The sequence below is a fragment of the Bubalus kerabau genome, chromosome 5 (genome assembly GCF_029407905.1).
Source record: "Bubalus kerabau isolate K-KA32 ecotype Philippines breed swamp buffalo chromosome 5, PCC_UOA_SB_1v2, whole genome shotgun sequence".
Taxonomy (NCBI): domain Eukaryota; kingdom Metazoa; phylum Chordata; class Mammalia; order Artiodactyla; family Bovidae; genus Bubalus; species Bubalus kerabau.
Genome location: NC_073628.1, coordinates 39,923,627 through 39,949,130, shown reverse-complemented (window position 1 = coordinate 39,949,130; position 25,504 = coordinate 39,923,627). Strand labels below are relative to the sequence as shown.

Sequence of the window (25,504 nt, the reverse complement as noted above, 5' to 3'; positions counted from 1 at the left end):
AGGAATCCCTGAAAGAAAATACAATGAATTAGACTGGAGAGCCATACCCCAAAATCTGCAAAAAATAAGGAGTGGTTCTGGAGTACTACAAGCTTAGAGGTAATAATTACAAAGAACAGGAGAGGCTTTACCCTCTTGAGAAGTAACCATTGGGAAACAGTCCAATTCATGTATAAAGCTTGGCTCTGGACAAATAGAGCAGTGCCCAAGTGACCAGCAAAAGTCAGGACAATCAATTAAGTAACAATATCCGAAAGACACTTTGTTGGCACATGCCACTGTACACTTTCTCAGCTGAACCTTCCATTAGAAAACTCCCCCTGAAAGTTTAGATTCCTCTAACTACTTACTCACTGTATACACTGAAATGTATTATAGGAATTTCTAACTTTACAGGTCAAAAACTGAACTCCTTACCCATTTTTACATACATACACAACTCTCCCCATCTCAGTTACTAGAAATGTTGTCCTTTCTGTGAAGATCAGGCCAAAACCCTGAGTCCTATTTCTGTTGCTCCCCACATCGAATCAATCAGCAAATCTTACCGGCTCTATCTTTAAAAGATACACAAACCCCAATCACTTCTCACTATCTTTGTTGCCTCTACTATCTTTGCTGCCTCTGCTCTGGCTAAGAAATTGTAGCCTAAATTATAGCATCAAGCTCCTAAATGCTCATCCCCAGACCCTCATTACAATCTAGTATTATGAACATAATAGCCAAAAATGATGCTCTTAAACAAATCATCTTTATGTAAAAATCCTTCAATGGCTCCTGTTACCTCTCGACCTCGTCATCTATTACTAACCTCCTCACTTCTGTTTGAAATACATTGACTTGGTGTTACTACTCACTGTTACACAAATACACCCAGGCACAACGCTGCCTCAAGAGCTTTACACTTGCTGAAGTTCTTCCTGAAATGTTTCTCCTCCAGGATATCAAGACCTGTTCTCTCAACTCCAAGTCTTCACTCAACTGTCAACTCTTCATGAAGGCTTCTCTCAACACCCTATTTTAACTTCATCCCCTGTAACACTGTACTTCCCTTTGCAATTTAACCTAAACACATATCCTTATTTAAAATATGTTTTGTTCATTCAGTTCAGTTCAGTCACTCAATCGTGTCCGACTCTTTGAGATCCCATGAATCGCAGCATGCCAGGCCTCCCTGTCCATCACCAACTCCCAGAGATCACCCAAACCCACGTCCATTGAGTCGGTGATGCCATCCAACCATCTTATCCTCTGTCATCCCCTTCTCCTCCTGCCCTCAATCTTGCCCAGCATCAGGGTCTTTTCAAATGAGTCAGCTCTTTCCATCAGGAGTTTCAGCTTTAGCATCAGTCCTTCCAATGAACACCCAGGACTGATCTCCTTTAGAATGGACTGGTTGGATCTCCTTGCAGTCCAAGGGACTCGCAAGAGTCTTCTCCAACACCACAGTTCAAAAGCATCAATTCTTCGGTGCTTAGCCTTCTTCACAGTCCAACTCTCACAGTCAACATCCATACATGACCACTGGAAAAACCATAGCCTTGACTAGATGGACCTTTGTTGGCAAAGTAATGTCTCTGTTTTTTAATAAGCTGCCTAGGTTGGTCATAACTTTACTTCAAAGGAGTAAGTGTCTTTTAATTTCAGGGCTGCAATCACCATCTGCAGTGATTTTGGAGCTCAGAAAAATAAAATCAGCCACTGTTTCCACTGTTTCCCCATCTATTTGTCATGAAGTGATGGGACCGGAGGCCATGATCTTCGTTTTCTGAATGTTGAGCCTTAAGCCAACTCTTTCACTCTCCTCTTTCACTTTCATCAAGAGGCTCTTTAGTTCTTCTTCACTTTCTGCCATAAGGGTGGTGTCATCTGCATATCTGAGGTTATTGATATTTCTCCCAGCAATCTTGATTCCAGCTTGTGCTTCATCCAGCCCAGCATTTCTCATGGTGTACTCTGCATAGAAGTTAAATAAGCAGGGTGGCAATATACAGCCTTGACGTACTCCTTTTCCTATTTGGAACCAGTCTGTTGTTCCATGTCCAGTTCTAACTGTTGCTTCCTGATCTGCATATAGGTTTCTCAGGAGGCAGGTCAGGTGGTCTGATATTCCCATCTCTTTCAGAATTTTCCACAGTTTATTGTGATCCATACAGTCAAAGGCTTTGGCATAGTCAATAAAGCAGAAATAGATGTTTTTCTGGAACTCTCTTGCTTTTTCCATGATCCAGCAGATGTTCCCAATTTGATCTCTGGTTCCTCTGCCTTTTCTAAAACCAGCTTGAACATCTGAAGTTCACAGTTCACATATTGCTGAAGCCTGGCTTGGAAAATTTTAAGCATCACTTTAGTAGCATGTGAGATGAGTGCAATTGTGCAGTAGTCTGAATATTCTTTGGCATTGCCTTTCTTTATTCATTTTTATTATTATTATTAGGGTCTGTCTCCCCCCTTACCACCACACAAAGGCAGACACTTTTGTCTGTTTTATTTGCAGTGATATCCCCAGCACCTAGGGACTGACAGACAGATGCTTTAAAAATAAATTTTGAATTAATAATTTTTAAGAGAGAGATCTGAACATAAGCAGTATAGTCCTGAGGCCACATTCTTAACCTCTACATTATACTATTAAAAATATACTATAAATGGTTATAAAATAATTATACATTTTTTAGAATGTACAGTTTTAAAGAAATAAAAGCTGAATGTTTTTTCAACGAGCAGTGAACAATAGACTAACGAAGTGATCAGGCAAATTCAATAAAGTACTAAATAAAAATGAAACCGCCCCTTACCTTGCATTACAGAAAGGTCGGTGATAGGTGGGCTGGAGATTTAAATGTAAAATGAAATAATAAAATTCCTAGAAGATAATATAAGAGTATCCTTGGGAATTCCCTGATGACCCAGAGGTTAGGACTCCACGTTTTCACTGCCAAGTCCAGATTTAATCCCTGGTCAGGGAACTGAGATACCTCAAGCCGCACGGTGTTGCCAAGGGAGGAAAATTTATATACACACACACACACACGCACACACATGCACACACACACATAAAAGAGTGTCTTCACATAGTAGGAAAAGACTTTTTAATAAGATTCAGAAAACGCTAACCATAAAGGAAGAGCTTATTAAACATTAAAGTTAAAACTTCTAATCATCGAAAGATATCTTAAAAGAATGAAAAGGCAAGACATAGAAAAGATAGTTAAATGGGAAAGATAGTTGCAACGCCTGTGACAAAGAGCTTGTATCTAGCATATATAAAGACCCCTATAATTCAATTAGAAAAAAGACAGTTTAATAAAAAAAAAAAAATGCAGAAGTTTCACACTGGTATTTCACAGAAGAAAATAACTAAACAGTCATTAAACATATGAAAAGATGTTCTACATCCCTAGTCATCAGGGAAAATACAAATCAAAACCACAAAGATATATTACTATATACTCAAAAGAATGACTAAAACCAAATAAATAAATACATTTTTTAAAAAAAATGTTCATGTCAAATATATTTTACTACTTCAGTTTTGTTAGGAACTATTAGAATGATGACAGCTTAAACTTCTTAAACATGATTCAAACATTTGAAAAGTTTATATTAATGAAAAGTCAAAATGTTTGCTTTTGCAAATACCTGGAAGGTTTCCATTGTAGTCCACGTCCTCTACACTACATCCCCATTTCACGAGAAGCTGCAAACAGCCAAGACGCCCATGAAAAGCTGCATAGTGCACAGGTTTCCACTCTCTCTTATCAGTCACGCTGGGATCCTAGAGATAACATTCACAAGGACTCAGTTTCTTCCCATTTTGCAGCAAAAACACTAAGTCTAGCAGCTTAATTCTACAAATGAGAACCAGAAGCTGTTATTAAAACAGTAAGGCAAACACTAAATATAACAGAAATGTTTACTGCAACCACTGATTTGAACATATGAGCTAAAATAAAATACTAATGATATTTTAAAATCTTTTTAAAAAGATTATAACTTGCCACGTAGAAACTGTTTCTAAAAAGGTACTTAACTAGTCATTTTACAGGTCACAAGTTCCTGACCAACAAAATGAAAGATGGATTCAAATGATCAAATCATATCTTGGGAACGTAATCCAAGAGTTAATGAAAAATATTTAATTCTTATAAGAAGTTATTTTTTATAACCACTGCAATTTTAAAAATAAATATTACAATAAATGAAATTTTTGGAGATATAAATCACTTTGTAAATTAGTTCACGAACTAAGAGTTACAAAAGAAACACGGGTAAACACATATCAATTCAAAAAGGTTACAATTGCTGGTTAAGATGTGTTTGAGAGCCTCAAAATCTTCCCTGGTAAACTTTGAACTCATATGAAGGACCTATGGCCTCTGAAATATTTTGTACCACTAAGCTGTTTTTTTTGTTGCTGAAGATTTAATTAAATTATTGCTCCCATGTTTAAGGATGGGAAAGTTAAAGAGAGAGATCAAATTATGTCCAGAGTCTTATGAAGGATATAAAAAGTCAGGGAGAGATAACCAGACTACAGAATGTTAGTCCATCTATATGATTATATAGTCTCACATATTAACAGGAACACCTCACCACTCCACTTCGGAGCATTATTTGTAAAGTGAAAGAATGTCCATGTGTTGCAGCAAGGTGTAAAGGAGTGCATCCACGATCATCTTGAGCTGCCAGGTTGGCTCCATTGATTATAAGAGCCTGAAGGCAGAGAAATAAGAAGGAATGTATGTGAACACAGATGCTAAATCATGCAGATGCAGATTATTTAAAGGCAAGCAATTTATTAATATATAGCTAAGCTATTATATAACTTTTTTTCATGTGTGCTACACGCAAAGTCTAAGAAATTCTTAGCCAGTCCTAAGAAGAAGCTTGAAATCCTTTTTATGATTACCTAGGAGACACTCATAACCGATTTCACATTTTGATTTGAGTATGTACATATACTCATATACGTAGAAGGCAATGGCACCCCACTCTAGGACTCTTGCCTGGAAAACCCCATGGATGGAGGAGCCAGGAAGGCTGCAGTCCATGGGGTCGCTGAGGGTCAGACATGACTGAGCGACTTCACTTTCACTTTTCACTTTCATGCACTGGAGAAGGAAATGGCAACCCACTCCAGTGTTCTTGCCTGGAGAATCCCAGGGACGGGGCATCCTGGTGGGCTGCCGTTTCTGGGGTCGCACAGAGTCGGACACGACTGAAGTGACTCAGCAGCAGGTACATATAATTCATAAAACAAACCTTTCATGAGCACAGATTAAAATTAACTTAAATAATTTAATGCTAAGCTAATAAAACTGAAATTTAAACTTCCTCTATTCCAAAAGCAGGATCTTTTATTAACTGGGTTTTTAATATAATAAAAGGACTTCACTATTAAAGTGACCAGTTCTAAGCTCCAAATCAAACTTCTAACTGCATCTGAGGAGATTTCATATGAATTTACACCTGGCTTAGTTTCTATATATGGGTTATGGAATATACACAACATGTCCCTCTATATAATATACAGAGTAATTAGTTTAAAAAATTATTAGCTAACATTTTTCAATTTTATCTCCCTCAGACCTTTTTCTTTTCTAACCAGCCTATATTTACCAGTATCTCAGCTAAAGTTTACTTAGTCATAATTCCTACCAAGAGTTTTAGGAAGAACAGTTTCCATGATTTTGGCTGACTCTCATTAACAGACCAGTCAATAATCATCACAAACCACATACCGAGGGCTTACTACATCACTACAAAGAATATGAAGATGTACTAACTTAGGGAATTAGGATATATGTAGAGACAAAGATAATCAACTATACAAAGCAGTCCTTGGTAAGTAAATGCACAGCACAGTACCCAAAAGCATCACAAAAGCTCTAAGAATAAAGAGATCACTTTGAGGAAGAAAAGGACAATCAAGGCAGAGAGAATGGCTTAAACTAGTGCTTAGGGGAAGGCAAGCATCAAGTAAAACTTCATTTGACCCTGATACCCCCTTAAGTTACTACTGTATTTGTACCTTCCTTCCATTGCCTACTTTTCAAATTAACACCTCAATGCCTGAATGTAAAGTCCACCTACAAACTGGATGCTATCTCTATCATTCCAGAAATATAGCCAACCTCCCACTATAGAGTTCTCACATTCAGTGGCATTTCCTTAAGTGTTGTTCCTTTTAGTTTTATTCTGTAACTGATACACTACCTGACTTCTTCAGCTTCTTCCTTCATTTGCAGTCAATGCATCCTGGCTCTCTATCTCTCTTTCTCCTCTGAATTCTTTACTCATTTCACTACTTGCTTCCATCCCCACTAGAAACATGCTTCAAAACTCAATTCTCCAGACACTCTTCTCTAAGCTTTATTTCTCCTGAAATCTTGCTCCCCAGTGCCCTTTTCAACCGCCTGGACCATCTGTACCTGAATGACCAACTGGCACCTTAAACTCAACATGGGCCAAATTGAACTCAACATCCTTCCTCCCAAATCTCCTCTGCCTCTCAGATGTCCCTATCTATAGTGCCATAATTATCCGTCATTCTGACTCAAAACCTTACAGTCTCACTATACTTTGTCAGTGCTTGCTTTGTAAGATGTTTTAAATAATTTTATTTGTTTCTCATTGCAACCAACTAATCTTATGCTCTATGGTTAGTGATTATACCAAAGTCTCCTGATTTTCTTGCTTCCAAACTCTATTCATTCTAGATAATCCTGGATGCATCTTGCTAAAATAACTTCCTAAAATACTGTTTTCATTACCACATTTCCCTGTTAACATCCATGTGCATGTGTGTATATGTGCATATATATATATGCACACATATATACACACATATAAAAGTCTCTTTCCTATACAAATGAATCTTTATTCTATTACTAAGACATTTTACAAATCTGGCTTATCTAAACTTAGTTCAGAACAGTTCACATAACAAACCATCTACACTCAGTCAAACTCATACAACAGTATATTCCTTGAACACACCACACTTTTCCAATTCAAAGATTTCACACAGAATTATAGCACAGATGTTAATAGGACAAAGTCTGAATTCAAACTTCGGCTTTTTCACTAACATAGGCAACATACTTAGCTCTGAATCTGTTTCCTAATTTACATGAAAGGAAACTCAAAACACCATTGTATTAAATTAAGTGATGCACAGGAGACTGTGATTGACAAAAAGTGTTTGATAAATTTAATCACTATTTTTCTTTTCACATTCCCTACCTATAATGCTTCCTCACAAATTATCTTCTTAAAATCAACTCATCCTTTTAGGATTAGCTGAAGTTTCATTTGGAAGTTTCATTCCCTCCATTTATGACTCCTCTATCTCAAGTTCTACAGTTCTTCTCATCTATACTTTCATGAGAATCTTACTCAAAGACTATGATGTGTACTGTTTTGTAACTCACTGAGTAAAGGTCCTGTCATTGCAAATAGAATCTCAGGCTTCTTACAGTTAGGGACTGTTTGCTTATACGATTTTGTATTCCTCCAAATTTCAATCCTTTCACTACATTTTTTCAACCTACTTACTCCAATAAACTAGATCCTGACACATATTAATGTGTAACTCTAGCTAAGAAATACATTAAATGAGAAATTTTAGGCATGGTAATCTGGACATGACTGTAACAGCCCTTAAAACAACCCAAACAGATAGCCAACTACTTTAGAGAGAAGATAATTTCGGATCTTACACAATCTGTTTGAGTGATTTGTTTTGTTGTTGTTTAATCGCTCAGTTCTGTCAGACTCTTTGAGACCCCATGAACTATAGTCCGCCAGGCTCCTCTGTCCATGGAATTTCCCAGGTAAGAACACTGGTGTGGGCTGCGATTTCCTTCTCCAGAGGACCATCTTAACCCAGGGACTGAACCTGCATATCCTACATTAGCTGGTGGATTCTTTACCACTGAGCCACTAGGGAAGGAATTTCTAAAGCAATTAAATGTATTGACTTTTTAAAAAAGTAATCAAAGGTTTCCCTGGTGGCTCAGTGGTAAAGAATCTGCCTGCCAATGCAGGAGACATGGGTTCGATCCCTGATCCAGGAAGATCCCACGTGTCATGGAGCAATTAAGCCCATGAGCCACAACTGCTAAGCCTGTGCTCTAGAGCCCGGGAGCCCCAACTGTCGAAGCCTGGGCACCCTAGAGCCTGTGCTCCCCAACAAGAGAGGCCACATCAATGAGAAGTCTGCATGCCGCAACCAGAGAGTAGTCCCCACTCGCCATGAGAGAAAAGCACATACAGCAATGAAGACCCAGGACAGCCATAAATAAATAAATAAAATTATAAGAAAAACAGAAAAAGTAACCAAGTTATTATTACCTGCATGCAAGCATCCTGTCCCCTGATAGCAGATATGTGAGCTGCCGTCCAGCCTCTTGCAGTTACTTGGGAGATATCAGCTCCATGCCAGAGGAGCCAATGAAGACACTACATTAAGAAAACAACCATGTTAACCATGTTAGCAGGATGTAACATTTTTATATCTTTCAAGTTAGTCTATCATCATAAAATACTACAGCCTGAGAAGCATCACAAGTGAATGAGGGTGCAGGTATAAGAAAAACAAAAGCACAATCACAGTGATATGGTAGCCCACATCTGGCCTTATTGTTGGGTAAACAATACGGAGTGGTAGGAGATGAGGAAAACTGGAGACCACCTTCCTTGTCCATAAGGTGAAATGCTACTCTATCCCAGTCGGTTTTTGCACTGAATGAAACGCTGGTCCAAATCTTATGTTTGACCAATGCTTTACAAGCCAAACAAAACATATCTGTGGTTAAATTCATTCAACAGCCGCCGATTTACAACCTCTGCCATAGGTTTTGAAATGGGTCCAGAAAATTCTGTATCAGAGCAAACACTGTTATTCTGAGAAGGCAATGGCAAAAAACCATCCAAAAGAAAGAGAAATGCAAGAAGGCAAAGTGACTGTCTACAAAGGGTTTACAAAGAGCTGAAAAAAGCAGAGTAAGTGACAGGCAAGGGAGAAAGGGAAAGATATACCCAACTGAATGCAGAGTTGCAGAAAATAGTAAGGAGAGATAAGAAGGCCTTCTTATAAGAACAATGCAAAGAAAGAGAGGAAAACAATAAAATAGAGAAGATTAGAGATCTCTTCAAGAAAATTGGAACCATCAAGGAAACATTTCATGCAAGGATAGGCACAATAAAGGACAGAAATGATAAGGACCTAACAGAAGTAGAAAATATTAAGAAGAGGTGGCAAGAATACACAGAACTACAAAAAAGGCCTTAAACCCAGAAAACCACAATAGTGTAGTCACTCACCTAGACCCAGATATCCTGGAATGCGAAGTCAAGTGGGTCTTAGGAAGCAATATTACAAACAAAGCTAGTGGAAGTGATGGAATTTCAGCTGAGCTATTCCACATTCTAAAAGATGATGCTGTTGAAGTGCTGCACTCAATACATCAGCATATTTAGAAAACTCAGCAGTGGCCATAGGACTGGAAAAGGTTCGTTGTCATTCCAATCCCAAAGAAGGACAATGCCAAAGAATGTTCAAACTACTGTACAAAAATTCAGCTCCTTCCATGTGCTAGTAGCTTAAAATCCTTCACGATAGGCTTCAGCAGTAAGGAACTGAAAACTCCAGATGTACAAGCTAGATTTAGAAAAGGCAGAAAACCAGAGATCAAATTGCCAACATCCATTGGATCATCAAAAAAGCAAGAAAGTTCCAGAAGAACATCTACTTCTACTTTATTAACTATGCCAAAGCCTTTGACTGTGTGGATCACAACAAACTGGAAAATTCTGAAAGAGATGCAAATACCAGACCACCTGACCTGCCTTCTGAGAAATCTGTATGCAGGTCAGGAAGCAACAGTTAGAAATGGACATGGAACAATAGACTGGTTCCAAATCGGGAAAGGACTACATCAAGGCTGTATATTGTCACCCTGCTTATTTAACTTATATACAGAGTACATCTTGAGAAATGCTGGGCTGGAGGAAGCACAAGCTGGAATCAAGATTGCTGGGAGAAATATCAATAACCTCAGATATGCAGATGACACCTTATGGCAGAAGAAGAACTAAAGAGCCTCTTGATGAAAGTGAAAGAGGAGAGTGAAAGAGTTGGCTTAAGGCTCAACATTCAGAAAACGAAGATCATGGCATCTGGTTCCATCACTTCATGGCAAACAGATGGGGAAACAGTGGCTGACTTTATTTTCTTGGGCTCCAAAATCACTGTGAATGAGGACTGCAGACACAAAATTAAAAGACGCTTGTTCCTTGGAAGAAAAGTTATGACCAACCTAGGCAGCTTATTAAAAAGCAGAGACATTACTTTGCCAACAAAGGCCCGTCTAGTCAAAGCTATGGTTTTTCCATTAGTCATATATGGATGTTAGAGTTGGACTATAAAGCTGAGTGCCAAAGAACTGATGCTTTCAAACTGTGGAGTTGGAGAAGACTCCTCAGAGTCCCTTGGGCTGTAAGGAGATCTAATCAGTCCATCCTAAAGGAAATCAGTCCTGAATATTCATTGGAAGGACTGATGCTGAAGCTGAAACTCCAATACTTTGGACACGTGATGTGGAGAACTATCTCATTTGAAAACACCCTGATGCTGGGAAAGATTGAAGGCAGGAGAAGGGGACAACAGAGGATAAGATGGTTAGACAGCATCACCAATTCAATGGACATGAATGTGAGCAAACTCTAGGAGACAGTGAAGGACAGGGAAGCCTGGCTTGCTGCAGTCGATGAGATCAGAAAGAGTTAAACATGAGTTAGTGACTGAATAACAAAAGAAAATAAGTAGCATATTTAAAAAAGGGAGGGAGCCAAATAAACTTAAGATCTTTTAAAATTAACTTAAGTCTCAACAAATACAGTACTAGAGGTCTGTGCCACATATGGTGTCACTGTCTTTATATTTTCAACTTTGTCGTCTACCTTCAAGAAGTTTCTTTCTTGTGTCATTCAGATACACTGTCACATCAGTCATTATGATAAATCATTTTTTGGAAAGGGTAGTAACTTAGGTATCATCTGTCTATCACAGAGATTAATGACTGATAAAATATAAGGGGGGTGGTGCTCAACCTCACTAATAATCACAGTAAGTCATTTGTTTTTACTCAACAAATACTTATGGAGTGTATACTAACACTGCATAGGTAGTGCGGAATAAAACCACTGTAAACATTCATGTACAGGGCTTCTATCCTGGGTAAATATGTACAAGTGAGATTGCTAGGACACAGATAAGTATAAGTTTCACTTTACAAGAAACTGCCAAACTGTTCTCCAAAGTGGCTGTATCAGTTTACACTTCTACCAGCAGTGTATGAGACTTGTCGTTGCTCCATATCCTTGTCCATATTTGCTATTATTATTTTTCTGGGTTATGTTTTTCTTTTTGTTTTGCCATTCTAATAGGTGTGTAGTGGCATCTAATTGTGGTTTTAATTAGCATTTAATGATGTTGAACACTTTTTTCATGTGCTCATTACCAGTCATATATACTCTTTGAGAAAGTGTCTACTGAAACTATTTGCCCATTTTTAATTGGGTTTTTTATTTTACTACTGAATTGTGAGAGTCATACATTCTGGCTACAAGTTCTTAGTCATATTTATGATTTGCAAAAATTCCGTATGTTTTCATCTAGAAGTTTTATTAAGGTTAAGTTTCACATGTGTTTATGATCCGTTTTCAGTACATTTTCACATACAGTACCAAGTATGAATTAAGGTTCACTTTCTTACACACGACTGTCCAGTTGTGCCAACACCTTTTAATAAAATAGTGTTCTCCATTGGACTATATTTGCATCTCTGTCAATAATCAACTGACCAATCAGCAGGACTTCAGAAATGACTAAGTGAGGAGCTTAGTAAATCCTCCCCAAGAAGCAAATGACAAAGCTCGACAAAACTGTCAAAAACAACCATTTGGCCGTCCAGTGGTTAGGACTCTGCACTTCCACTGCAGTAGACATGGGTTTGATCCCTGGTAGGGGAACTAAGATTCTGCATGCCAAGCAGCCATGGCCAAAAAAAAAAAAAAAATTTAAAGACTCTGCAAGGCATATAACAAAATGAGAAGCATGTATCAAGAAATATCTGCTGATTCTAAGAACAGGAGAAGCCTGTGGCATATTAGCCTGAGACTACAAGCATCCTTAGCCCCAGCTTCATGACACAGAAGTTCTACCCAGGTGGACAGCTCCACTGCCCTGCTGAATAGACTGAGAAGTCCCTGCCCAGGCACATTTTAAAAACAAATCTACTTCTCAGTGGCAACAATCTAGGAAAGCCAACTTCAGAACCAGTCATGATACTGGTTGGGGCAAACACAAAACTAAAATCCTCCTAGAAAATTAACAGAAAAATTCAAGAAATGAGAGAACCTAAGTTGCTAAGATTTTGAATATTGACGAAAGTGAAAGCCTCTTGATGAAAGTGAAAGAGGAGACTGAAAAAGCTGGCTTAAAACTCAACATTCAAAGGCCTTGCTAAGATTCCACTTATCCTTTCTGGTCTAAAAAGTTGGGTACGTGTACAACGTCGTTCATAGCCAGGAAAGAATGAAGAATTCCCAAGCTGGCTGGACATTCCTGGCTAAGGCCTGAAAACACACGGAAAAAAAAAAGGTAAGCTGACTTGTAAAGTGCTTGGACTTTGAAGACATTCCCCAAGCCATACACAGAATCATTAGCAAGGTGGTTGCCTTAGTGGCTCAAGGTATTTAAGCGCAGCCTCTGATTAATCACTGCCTGACCACTAAGCTATGCTGTCCCAGGGGTGACCCCTGTGAAGCCAGACTTAAAACTAAAAATAAGAGGGAAATTCCTGGTTAGGATTCAGCTCTTTCACTGCAGGGGGCACAATTCAATCTCCAGTTGGAAAACTACTTATTAAGATCTCTCAAGCCACGCATCCAAACTAAATAAAAAAATATTTAAAAATAAAATAATTAAAGAAAAATAAAGAACAGTGGACACACACTATGAGGGAAACAGATTCCATAAAATTAGTCCAAACAAACCAACATACAAACACAGAACAAGCACCCCAGGGAAGAGGGGTAGAGGAAGTAGAATCTGAACCCAGAGGTGTTACGATATACAATGTTAAACATCTACCAGAATGTGCAATGAGGAAAAGGCAATCTCTTCAACAAGTGATGTTGAAAGTTTGACAGCCTCATTAAATCAACGAAGTTAGAACACGCTCTCACACCATATACAAAAATAAACTCAAAATGGCTTAAAGACTTAAAAAAATAAGATCAGATCAGATTAGTCGCTCAGTCGTGTCCTACTCTGCGACACCATGAATCACAGCACGCCAGGCCTCCCTGTCCAGCACCAACTCCCGGAGTTCGCTCAGACTCACGTCCATCGAGTCAGTGACACCATCCAGCCATCTCATCCTCTGTCGTCCCCTTTTCCTCCTGCCCCTAATCCCTCCCAGCATCAGAGTCTTTTCCAATGAGTCAACTCTTCGCATGAGGTGGCCAAAGTACTGGAGTTTCAGCTTCAGCATCATTCCTTCCAAAGAAATCCCAGGGCTGATCTCCTTCAGAATGGACTGGTTGGATCTCCTTGCAGTCAGGGACTCTCAGGAGTCTTCTCCAACACCACAGTTCAAAAGCATCAATTCTTCAGCACTCAGCCTTCTTCACAGTCCAACTCTCACATCCATACATGACCACAGGAAAAACCATAGCCTTGACTAGACAGACCTTTGTTGGCAAAGTAATGTCTCTGCTTTTGAATATGCTATCACATAGGCAAAACAATCTATGACATCAATCGTACCAACATTTTATCTTAGGTCAGTCTCCCAAGGGAATAGAAATAAAAGCAAAAATAAACAAATGGGACCTAATTAAAAAACAAGAATGTGTAATATATACACAGGAAAATGAAGTAAATAGAAACTTTCTCTGAGAGGATACAGATGCTCAAATTAGTCTTCAAAGCTGTAATAAGTAGCTTCAGTGAATGAAAAGAAATTATTTTTTAAAGAATTTATGTTTAATGAATTAAAGTATGATGACAACAATGATTCATCAAATAGAAAAAAAGAGAACTTTTTTTTAAAAAGAAAATTCTGAAGGTGCAAAATATATCTGAACTAAAAGTTTACTTTATGGCAGAAAGTGAAAAGGAAGTAAAGAGCCTCTTGATGAAAGTGAAAGAGGAGAGTGAAAAAGCTGGCTTAAAACTCAACATTCAAAAAACTAAGATCATGGCATCCAGTCCCCTCACTTCATGGCAAATAGATGGGGAAACAGTGGAACCAGTGATAGGCTTTATTTTCTTGGACTCCAAAATCACTGCAGATGGTGATTGCAGCCATGAAATTAAAAGATGCCTGCTCTTTGGAAGAAAAGCTATGACCAACCTAGACAGCATATTAAAAAGCAAAGACATTACTTTGCCTACAAAGGTCCATCTAGTCAAGGCCATGGTTTTTCCAGTAGTCATGTACAGATGTGAAAGTTGGACCTTTTAAAGTAAGGTGAGTGCTAAAGAATTGGTGCTTTTGAACCGTGGTGTTGGAGAAGACTCTTGAGAGTCCCTTGGACTGCAAGGAGATCCAACCAGTCCATCCTAAAGGAAATCAGTCCTGAATATTCATTGGAAGGACTGATACTGCAGCTGAAACTCCAATACTTGTGGCCACCTGATGCAAAGAGCTGACTCATTTGAAAAGACCATGATGCTAGGAAAGACTGAAGGCAGGAGGAGAAGGGGACGACAGAGGATGAGATGGTTGGATGGCAACTCGATGGATGTGAGTTTGAGCAAGCTCCGAGAGTGATGCACAGGGAAGCCTGGTGGGCTACAGTACATGGGGTCACAAAGAGTCGGACACAACTGAGTGGCTGAACTGAACTACAGGGGCTCAAAAGCTGATTTCATCTGATAGAAGAAAAAAAATGAAGTCTAATAAAGCACAGTTTTCACCAGTTATTAATTTAGTTGTCATTTTATACTACCAACATAAGTCCTACAAGTCTTAAGAAATCTCCAAAAAGGATAACAGAATGTAAAGGTATTAGTGCAACACCGAAGTAGAGAAGTAGGAGATGATCCTTAAATGGCAACAAAGAAATGCACCAAAACTTTTTTATTTAGATTTAATTTTGTTAAAATTCAACAAACATTTCTTGAACAGTTTCTATACACTGTGCTAGACACTAAAAATATAAATTCAACAAACTCAGCAATACGACAAACATTTATTGGGAATCCACAATGTGACTCCAATATTCCAGACACTATACTAGATATTGAGGAAAAAAAGATAAAACTCAAATGAAATGGTACCTTCAAAGAGCTCAAAATCTAACAGAGGATACGATTTCATGTGATAAATAGAATTTTTCAAATGTGTATAAAATTGAGGGAAAAGTTGCTAGTTGGATGATACTGAGGGGGGAAACACAGAAGGCTCTGCTACTTGAGTAAGTGCTACTTGAGCTGGATTTCAACTGGGAATAGGTGAGATCAGGCAAATGAAATGGCTCATACGCAGTCTACAATAATATGAAACGGTAGACTTGCTTGGGAAATGACAGTCACTGGCACTGGAGCATAAAACAAGTCTGACAGGAGTGAAGGCTGAAGAGGCAGTCTACCATATTAAACAGCTCAAACTTTATCCTACAGAGTAGAGAGTCACTACAGGGACTTAAGGAAGGTTTTCTGGAGAAGGAAATGGCAACCCACTTCAGTATTCTTGTCTGGAGAATTCCATGGACAGAAGAGCCTGGTGGGCTACAGTCCACGGGGTCACAAAGAGTCGGACACGACTGAGTGACTAACATTTTCACACTTTCACTTTTTTTCAGGAAGGTTTACTGCTTCTGTTTTAGAGCAGTAATCTTGTGTGTCAGTTATAACTAGAGGTAGATGATCCAATAAAGAAGGAAATCAAGTAGCTCTAAAGCAGTGGCTATGAACGTGGACAGGATAATTCTGAGAGTCAAAGATGGAAGAGAATCAACAAACCTCGTCATCAGTTCTCACCACATCCATATGCACCGTGAGCACTTCGTCCAGACAAATGCTTATACTGAGTTTTGCTTCTGTAAAACCTTGAGACAACTCAATAATGATTCAAAGGACATTTGAATCATTAGCCTGGAAAGCTAAGAAAGGAGTGAAAAGAATAATGGTTTAGTTTCAGACCAACTGAATGAGATGCCAGTCAGGTATGCATGAGCTGCTGATAAGCACTGTATGCAGAAACCACAATTCAGATTCTGGAGAGAAAACAATTCTGTGAATTATTATACAGAAGAGATCAGACAAGGAAGTCTAAAAATGGCCTGGAGGTAACATAGAAGAGAGAAGTCCACTGGCAGGGCATAAAGAAAACCACTAATTTGGCAGACTAAAATCAGTATTTCCTCTTCTCTTCAAAATCATTTTTAACAAAAAGGCAAGAAAATCCCATCGTGGATGAAGCTAAGAGACATCTGAAACCATAAAATAGATGGGAAAGCTGCCAAAGTGTAGATCCATCAGGGATGTGGGAGCAAACAGCAGAGAAAATCCCCACTCAGGGCTGCAGGCACAGACAGACCCATCAGGCACATTCCTCCCAGGTGAGAGGGAGCCACTAAAAGGGCAAAGGAGAAATCTCCACAGCTCAAGTGGGGCACACAAACTGGTGGAGAGAGATTCTTTGGACCAGATTTGGTTCCAAGAAGCAGAAAAGCCCAAACAAACAGGAAGTCACACAGAGACTCCATATTCATAGAAAGCAGACTGTGTGGCTGGGGAAAAAAGAGAGATGCATAGTACAGCCTACAGGCAACAGGGAAATGTAATAGCTAAAATAAGCTCCCCACACATAATAGTGTGAATCATGAGAAAAATTCCAGTTGGCTTTGTACACAGTCCAAGAATAAAAAGTTGTGCATACAAATAAACTTATCTACGAAATAGAATTCGCCTGCAATGCAGGAGACCTGGGTTCCATCCCTGGGCTGGGGAGATTCCCTGGAGGAGGGCATGGCAACCCACTCCAGTACTCTTGCCTGGAGAACCCCCTGGACAGAGGAGCCTAGTGGGCTACAGTCCATGGGGCTGCAAAGAGTCGAATACGACTGAGCGACTAAGCACACAGCACATGAAACAGAAATAGACTCACAGACACAGAGAACAGACTTACCATTGCCAAGAGCGGGCGGGGCGGAGGGAAGGATTGGGAGTTAGGGACTAACAGACGCAAACTATCACACTTAGAATGGATAAACAACGAGGTCCTACTGTATAGCACAGGGAACTATATTCAATATCCGGTGATAAACCATAATGGAAAAGAAATGAAAAAGAATGTATATACAAGCATAACTAAATCACTGCTATACAGCAGAAATGAATACATTGCAAATCACCTATACTTCGATAAGATATATCAATAAAAAAAAGAATTTATGCATTAAAATATTCACTAAGCACTGTTTATACTAGTGAAAGACTAAAGCCAATGAAATATCCATCAATCAAAAAATGAATATATTCTGATATTTACCTAAGAATAGACTACTACAACATGGCTGAAAGAAATGAACTAGAGTACATATAGGGAGAAGGACATGGCAATCCACTCCAGTGTTCTTGCCTGGAGAATCCCAGAGACAGGGGAGCCTGGTGGGCTGCGTCTATGGGGTTGCACAGAGTCGGACACGACTGAAGCGTCTTAGCAGCAGCAGCAGAGTACATATATGTAACCACCTCGTTAAGTCAAAAATACATTGTTGAACAAAAAAAAGCAAGCTGCAGAATGATCCAAATTATATGACATTCATATAAAACATGTCATTTAAAACCATGATCTAATCATATGTAATAACAGCATAAAACATAGATGGTAATAATAAACACCAACTTCAGAGCAACAGTTACCTCTGGAGTTGGAAGAAGAGAAATGACACCTGGGAGGGGCGCTCAGGAGCTTAAAATGCATCTGTGAGATTCCATCTCTGTCCAAAATCTGAAGCAACTACAGCAAGAATACCAGGATCTGATAGAGCTACGCATGCATTGTTATCCTCTACAAGCCACCCTCTCTGGTGCTTCTGGAATCCAGCCACCACACTGAGAGGAATCACACACTAGCCCACATGTGGGAGCCTCACAGAGAGGCCTGCGTGGAGAGGAATCAAGATGGCCAGGGCCCACAGCCAGCCTCTACTACCAGATGTCTGTGTGATCAAGCCTGTGGAAGATTCCAGCCCTAGCTTTTAAATCCTCTCGCTGGAGCCCCAACATCATAGAGCAGAGCAAAGGTGTCTCTGACATCCAAATTCCTGCTTCACTCCTAAGCATAAATAGTTATTTTATGCCACCAAGTTTTAGGATACAATTTATTACAAAGCTAACCAGAACACCCAAATGTTACAGTGAATTGAAAAGAAAAATATTTGTGTATATATGTGTAACTGAATCACTCTGCTAAGCAGCAGAAATTAACATTGTAAATCAACTATGCTTCAATAAAATTTAAAAAAAGAAAAACATTTGCGGTGCTCAGCATAAGGCCTCAGTCCTGTTTGCTAAATTTACAAAGCTGCCAACAGCTCCAAACTTACCCAGTTTAATAATTTATAGTTTCTTACCTCCAAACTGCCAGAATGTGCTGCCCAGTGTAAAGGGGTAAATTTATGGAGAATATCAACTTCGTTAATGCTGGCACCACGCTGCACGATTTCTGAAAGCTGCTTTACGTCTCCAGCACGTACTGCATCATGTATGCTACCAAAATGCACTTTCTTCCTGGCACCTACTGAAAAACCAAATTGCTTAAAATATACTGCAAAACTAAAAAAAGCCTAAGCATTGACATATATAATCTATCACGTGTAAAGTAGGTAACTAGTGGAAAGCTGCTCTATAACACAGGGAACCCAGCTCGCGTTTTGTGCCGACCTGGAGTCGGGAGGGAGGTTTAAGAGGTAGCGGTATATACATAAATAGAAGTATGACTCATTCACATTGTTGTACAGCAGAAACCAGCGCAACATTGTAAAGCAATTACCCTCCAATTAAAAAATAAATTTAAGATAAAAAAAGACTAAAACAACAATTGAACCGAAAGTACAGTCACTTTGGCTTTCCAAATAATTTACTAACAAAGATACTCATGAATAACATCTTAATCAGACTTCATTTTCAGCTCTAATATGTAAAGAGCACAGAAGTCATCACGTACATTCATAAAGGAAAAAAGCTGAACAAACTGAAAATCAACAACTTTCCTTAGACTCATCAGAATTCAGGTCTCAGGGCAAATTTGGAGAGACAGGTCAAGAGAAACATGGTCAAGTTCAGCTCACCTGGAGCAGAAGCCACTGGAACCACAAACTTCCAGAAGCACTCAAGTGGTAATTTTGACAAACTGTTGGGGGCTGGGTATGTACTAGCCTAAGAGTGAGAAACTCCTCAGGGCAATAGTCTTATGAGGCCTCCTCATTTTCATAGATTTTACCTTCAAAACTCCACCAGGTTATCACTGTGAAAAACCAAAAAAAAAAAAAAAATTGCTTCACGTCTTTGGTAGAGGGAGGAGAGAGGTGACCATTTGGAAACCTGCCCAGCTATTCTCTGTAACAAAGGCCTACTCTCCAATGGAAAAGACTTAACCAGAACCTTATCTCACAGGGGCAGATACATCTCATCAATGTTTTTCATATCTTTCTCATATATCCTACACTAAGAAAGGGATGGCAAGTCACAACTTTTACTTCATACATGAAGTGTCATATTTTATAATTTCATGTTCCAAACATCAAGACTGCACCATCAGCCTTACTGTCCCGTGAAATATCTTAACGTGCATTGTAAACCAGAAGCACCGAAAGTATCTAAGCATGAACAGACAGTAATTGGGGAAGAAGTAAATAGTTCAAATCAGTGGACAGCTGAAATAATTTCTTATACCAACTGTTAGCAAAATGCTATGCATTTTACTCAAAAATCCTTTCTGAGCATCTACCATATGCCAGGCACTATGATAATACAATGAAAAGACATGGATTTTAGACATTTTCTTTCCACAGATGCTTTTAAAACTATTGGGATAAATTCGACACGATAAAAAGCCTCACAGCAACATCCTAAGAGTACAGGCAAAATAAAGGAGGAAGAGGAGGAAACAGTGGAGCAAGTCTCTGAAGAACAACTGAGATATATGTATCCGGGCAAGGGAATAAGGAAGCACCCCACAAAAAACCAAACTACCTGGTAAATGTTTAATGATGTTAATCCCCCTAGGTCAGATCTTCATTATTCTCCTTTATTTCTTTTAAACTTTGGCATAAGGGTTTGTATTTGGTTCTCCAGATGAGCAGTGGGGCCTTAGTTCCCGGACCAGGGACTGAATTCATGCCCCCTGCAGTGAGAGTGCAGAGCCTTAACCACTGGATCACCCCGAAATCTCCATTATTCTCCTTTAAACAAGTACTGCAAGATCTACAAATGACATTCTCCCATTTTCACCCATTTTATACAGGAACACTCTAATCCACCGTATGCAAGGACACTATCCTGATCACTTCATGCCTCCACACTCCAAACCGCTTCGGGTTATCCAGTGCTCATCTAGAGGCTCTCAGTATGACGGTCTATGCCTTCCCATAACTTGCTGCGTGCTAAGTCGCTTCAGTCGTGTCTGACTTTGTGGCTCTATGGCTGTAGCCCTCCAGGCTCCTCTGTCCATGGGATTATCCAGGCAAGAATACTGCAGCAGGTTTTCATGCCCTCCTGCAGGGGATCTTCCTGTGTCTCAGGGATCCAACCGGCATCTCATTATGTCTCCTGCATTGGCAGGTAGGTTCTTTACCACTAGCACCACCTGCGAAGCCCTCCCATAACTTGCCTCCATCTAATTTCACAATCTTTTTTCTCACCACATGCCATTCCAGTTTATTCATTCATCCACTCATCCACCCACTCCACATTAACCTGGCATCTATAATAAGTATAAAAAGATTAAAAAGACATGGTCTCTATCCTCAAGGAACTCACAGAGATATACAAATACAAATTACAAAACAATGTAATAAGAGCAACGACAGAAACATTCCTAAGAACTTACGGAAGCAGAAGACTTCTAACTCAGCTAGGATAGGAGGGAAGGAGAGCAGAAAAGGGTTTCTAGGAAAGGTAACACCTGAAATGAATCTTCAAGGGTTAGCAGGATTTTGCCAGGTGAAATGCATGCAGGGAAAGGCATCCTGGACAGTTCAAGAAACTATAAAAATACCCACCCTACTGTGGAAGCATAAGGTTGAAAGGAAAAGAAGCTAGAATTAGACAAGAGGCAGGATGTGCTGGAACTTGTGAGAGTTGAACAGATAGCGGGGAGTCATTAAATGATTTTAAGTAGAGAACTAAGAATGATCAGATGTGTAACACTGGCTGCAGTGAGGGGAATTAATGGACGGGGAGCAAAACAGCAAGAGAAGGGACTCAAGGAGACCATGTAGGAAGATATCTACAGGAGTCTCCACCAGAGAGGTTGAGACCCTCAACTAAGAGAACAGCAGTAGGAACAGAAAAGGAAACAGATTCAACATATATTAGGCAAACAGGATGAAATGAACTCGGAGGGATTTGGTGTGTGAAATAAGGGAAGAATAACAGGACAACTCCAAGGTGTGTGACTAAGTCACACAAGTGGTATAGTGCCACTGAAACAACCAATACTAAAGGACAGAGAGGACATAATGATACAAAATCATATTTTGAATGTGATGATCTTGAGGTGCCCAAGGAAGAGTTCCACAAGGGAGCTGTACATGCAAGTCTGCAGCTCCAAGGAGAGGTCTGGAGCCAAGCTCTCACGGTTACCTGTGTCTCAGTAGTAGGCAGCTTTCTCTGATCCCCAACCTCACCCCACACTGGAGCCAGGGGCCCTCTACTCTTCCTTATAATATTCATCACACTAGTAATTACTTGCTCAGTATTTATCTTCCCCACTAGGAGGAAGGAATGTGTGTGTCTTCTTTGCTCACATATCCTTAAGAAAAAGCACACAGTAGACACTCAATATTGACTGGATGACTGAATGAATAATAGGGTTATTATTATTATTCAGTAGGGTTGAAGTCGTAGTACATAACAAGGAAAAAAGCATCAGTGATGGCACTATCCGAGGGAAAAAAAAAAGCAACATTTATGGAAAGGATAGAAGAAAATTCAGGATGGATGGATGGATGGGTGGATAGCTAGCTAGCTAGACAGACAGGGAGAGTCGGGAAAGTGGAAGGAAGAAAATTAGGTGAGTCTAATATTTCCAGGGCTTCCATGGTGGCTCAGAGATAAAGAACCAATGCAGGAGACGCGAGTTCAATAACCTGCTTCGGGAAGATCCCCTGGAGAAGGAAATGGCTACCAACTCCAGAGTTCTTAGCTGGGAAATCCCATGGGCAGAGGAGCCTGGCAGGCTACAGTCCATGGCGTCGCGAAGAGTCGGACACGACTTAGCGACTAAACAACAAACAAATACTATTTACACAGAATCAAATGCCGCAGAGACGCCAAGAACTTAAAAGGGTCCATAAACTTTAACAAGAGTTGCTATCACCTAGGAACGAAGTCTCAGGAATGGGCGCAGATGGGCGCCAAAAAAAAAAAAAAAAAAAAAAAGGTACGGAGAGCTGAAACGAGGAAGGATGGGGGCCAGATGACCAGATGAACTTTGGGACCCACTGTAAACAGGTCAATTAAGGGGAAAGAAATGAGTGACAGGTGAGAAAGGGAAATGCCAAGAAGAGGCTCGAGTGAGAAAAGTGGAGTGTGGCAGAGACAAGGGCCAGCGAAGCGGTCCGACTCACACGGGGTCGCAGTCTCCGTGGAGGAAGTGGACGGTCCCGAATCGGACACCCCGGGCATGGTGCGGCGACTCGGACTCCGAGGGGGCGTCGAGTCCAGGCCCCCGCTGCTGCGGCGGTCTTCGCTCGCTGTCACCCACGAGCCACTGCAGCAGCGGCTGTCTCCCTCGTCGTCGCTAGGCCCGGGGCCGCCGTCCTCCGTCGTCCTCCCCCAGGAGGCCCGGCAGCGGGAACCTTCGTCCTCACTTTCCCTCTCCCAGAAGCGGCGGCGGCTGGCGTCTTCGCTGACGCTCACCGCGGAGGAGTCGCTGGCCAAGTAGCCGCGGTCTTCACTCACCCCCTCCCAGGAACTGCTGAGGCTGCGGCCGCCATCCACACTCGCGCCCTCCCAAGAGCCACTGAGGCGGCTGCGGCGGTCGTCGCTGGCTCGGGGGCCCCGGACCTCCCGGACTTCCTCCCAAGTCCCGCAGAGGCGGAGGCCGCGGTAGTCTCTGACGGATCCCGAGGAGTCACTAGTTGGGTGACTTCCGACTTCACTGAAGCTCGCGTCGCTGCTGAGGCCTCCCCTCAGTCTCTCCCAAGAGTTGCCGGGACGGTGGCCGCCGTCTCCCCTGACTCTCCCCTCAGAGACGCTGCGGCCGTGGTCCAGGTCTTCGCTGACCCTTCTCGAGTCATCGCGGGAGAAGCCGACGTCTTCACTTCCGTTTCCCGTCGGTACCCGGCAGCGGCGGTCGCTCTCCTCGCGGATTCTTTCTCTGTCTTCGCTAAGACGAGAGCCTTGGCCCTCGCTCACTCTTTCCCTGGACGGATCACAGCGACGGCCGTGCTGGCCGTTTATCCTCCACACGCGCTGGCTGGTGCGGCGGCCGCCGTCTTCGGTTGCTACTCCGCGCGACGCGCTGTGGCGGCGGCCGCCGTCGGCGAGCACCCGCTCCACCGAGTCGCTTTCCAGCGTCCCGACACCAGCTACCTGGTTGGAGCGTGGGGGGGCGGGGGTCGCGGGACGCTGAGCCGGCGCCCTGGAAACGGGTAAACTTCCGGCGTGTTGCGGTCATTTCCGGTTCCTCGCCGCTGTGCGTCACTTCCGGCTTCCTTGCCCTTTCTTTTTTTTTTTTTTTTTTAAGTACTCTTTATTTTTTTCGAGGCGTCCCCTCTAGACATGGTGGTGTGGAACGGGTTTCGGTGAAATGGCGCTCGGCCTCACGTCCAGCCTGTCTCGGCCCCGTCTCTATAACGGCTTGGTATCGGTTGCGCCCTCCAGGGCTCGGCTACGCAGGTGGAGAGGCTCCGGGACTGCAGTCGGCGTCCGTGACCCGAGTGTGTGCCGCGAACCGGGCGGGGCCTTGCATCCTCGGGAAACCTGGTGTACTTTTTCGGTGCCGGTTGGACCGTTGGAGAAAATATATTCTTACCCTGTCATAAATACGGACAAAAGACCTAATGGAGAAGTTAAGCGGCTGCAGCGCTGTGCTATTATTGAGTGTGCCCACCGCCAGCCTCTTTGATAATCGCTTGGTACAATTTCTCACACTAATTTTGTAAGGTAGGTGTTATCCCCGTTTTACAGATGAGGAGATTCGAGGTATAAGTAATTTGTTAAGGCCATACAGCAGGTAAGTTGCAAAGCCAGTGTGAAAAGAGAGGTCTTTAGTCAAAAGACTGCTCCAGATCTCCTGACTCCCAAGATTTCGTTTCACTGTAAAATGGTTTCTTTGAACAGTTTGGCCCAGATCTTTCTCTGCAGCCCAGTTGCTTGACGTGTGTTCTTCCATTCGTGTTTATAGCAAACACGGTCAGGTGTTGTGCTAGCATCTGAAAATACAGAAATTAGAATTCTCTGCCCTCCAAGGGCAAGGGCATCACACACTTTCATTCCCCTCTTAACCTGTTTCCCACCCCCCACCCCTCACCATCCTTAACTGCCTTGCCACAGGTTTTGTTTTGTGAACACAATTGGGAAATTCCCCTCACCCTGCTTTTCCTCTCTTGAAATATAGTAAATGCCTTTCTTTACCTTTCATCGCCTCTTGTAATAATAATAACAACCTCCATTCATTGAGTCCAAATGATGTGTTGTTTAATATAACCTACCAGGTTGGTATTACTGTTCCTTTCTACAGATAGAGAAGTTTAACGCCAAAGTTAATTTTTGAGGGTACATTTGGAGAAGGCAACGGCATCCCACTCCAGTACTCTTGCCTGGAAAATCCCATGGATGGAGGAGCCTGGAAGGCTACAGTCCATGGGGTCGCTGAGGGTCGGACACAACTGAGCGACTTCACTTTCACTTTTCACTTTCATGCATTGGAGAAGGAAATGGCAACCCATTCCAGTGTTCTTGCCTGGAGAATCCCAGGGATGGGGAGCCTGGTGGGCTGCCGTCTGTGGGGTCGCACAGAGTCGGACACCACTGAAGTGACTTAGCAGCAGGCTCTGACGGTAAAGAATCCGCCTGCAGTGCGGGAGACCTGGGTTTGATCCCTTGGTTGAGAAGATTCCTTGGAGGAGGGCATGGCAACCCACTCCTGTATGCTTGCCTGGAGAATCCCATGCACAGAGGAGCCTGGTGGGCTACAGTCCATGGGGTCGCAAAGAGTCGGACCCAACTGAGCGACTAAGCACAGCACAG

At 41.5% G+C, this 25,504-nt stretch overlaps 1 protein-coding gene across 5 annotated transcripts in view; it reads right to left on the bottom strand.

Annotated features, from left to right (window-relative positions):
• The window catches only part of ANKRD42 (ankyrin repeat domain 42), a 52,903-nt gene extending 29,019 nt beyond the window's left edge, over positions 1 to 23,884 (bottom strand). Inside the window, exons 1-6 of one of the 5 annotated variants that reach the window (XM_055581471.1) lie at positions 22,879 to 23,882; positions 19,530 to 19,553; positions 18,661 to 18,824; positions 8,359 to 8,466; positions 4,597 to 4,716; positions 3,643 to 3,778 (exon numbers count right to left, since the gene is read on the bottom strand). In XM_055581471.1, coding sequence (XP_055437446.1) covers positions 3,643 to 3,778; positions 4,597 to 4,716; positions 8,359 to 8,466; positions 18,661 to 18,824; positions 19,530 to 19,553; positions 22,879 to 22,936 — 610 coding nt within the window. In that variant the 5' untranslated portion in view covers positions 22,937 to 23,882. The other 4 variants (XM_055581474.1, XM_055581475.1, XM_055581470.1 and 1 more) reach the window with 4 other exon arrangements.
• Between the last annotated feature and the right edge of the window lie 1,620 nt (positions 23,885 to 25,504).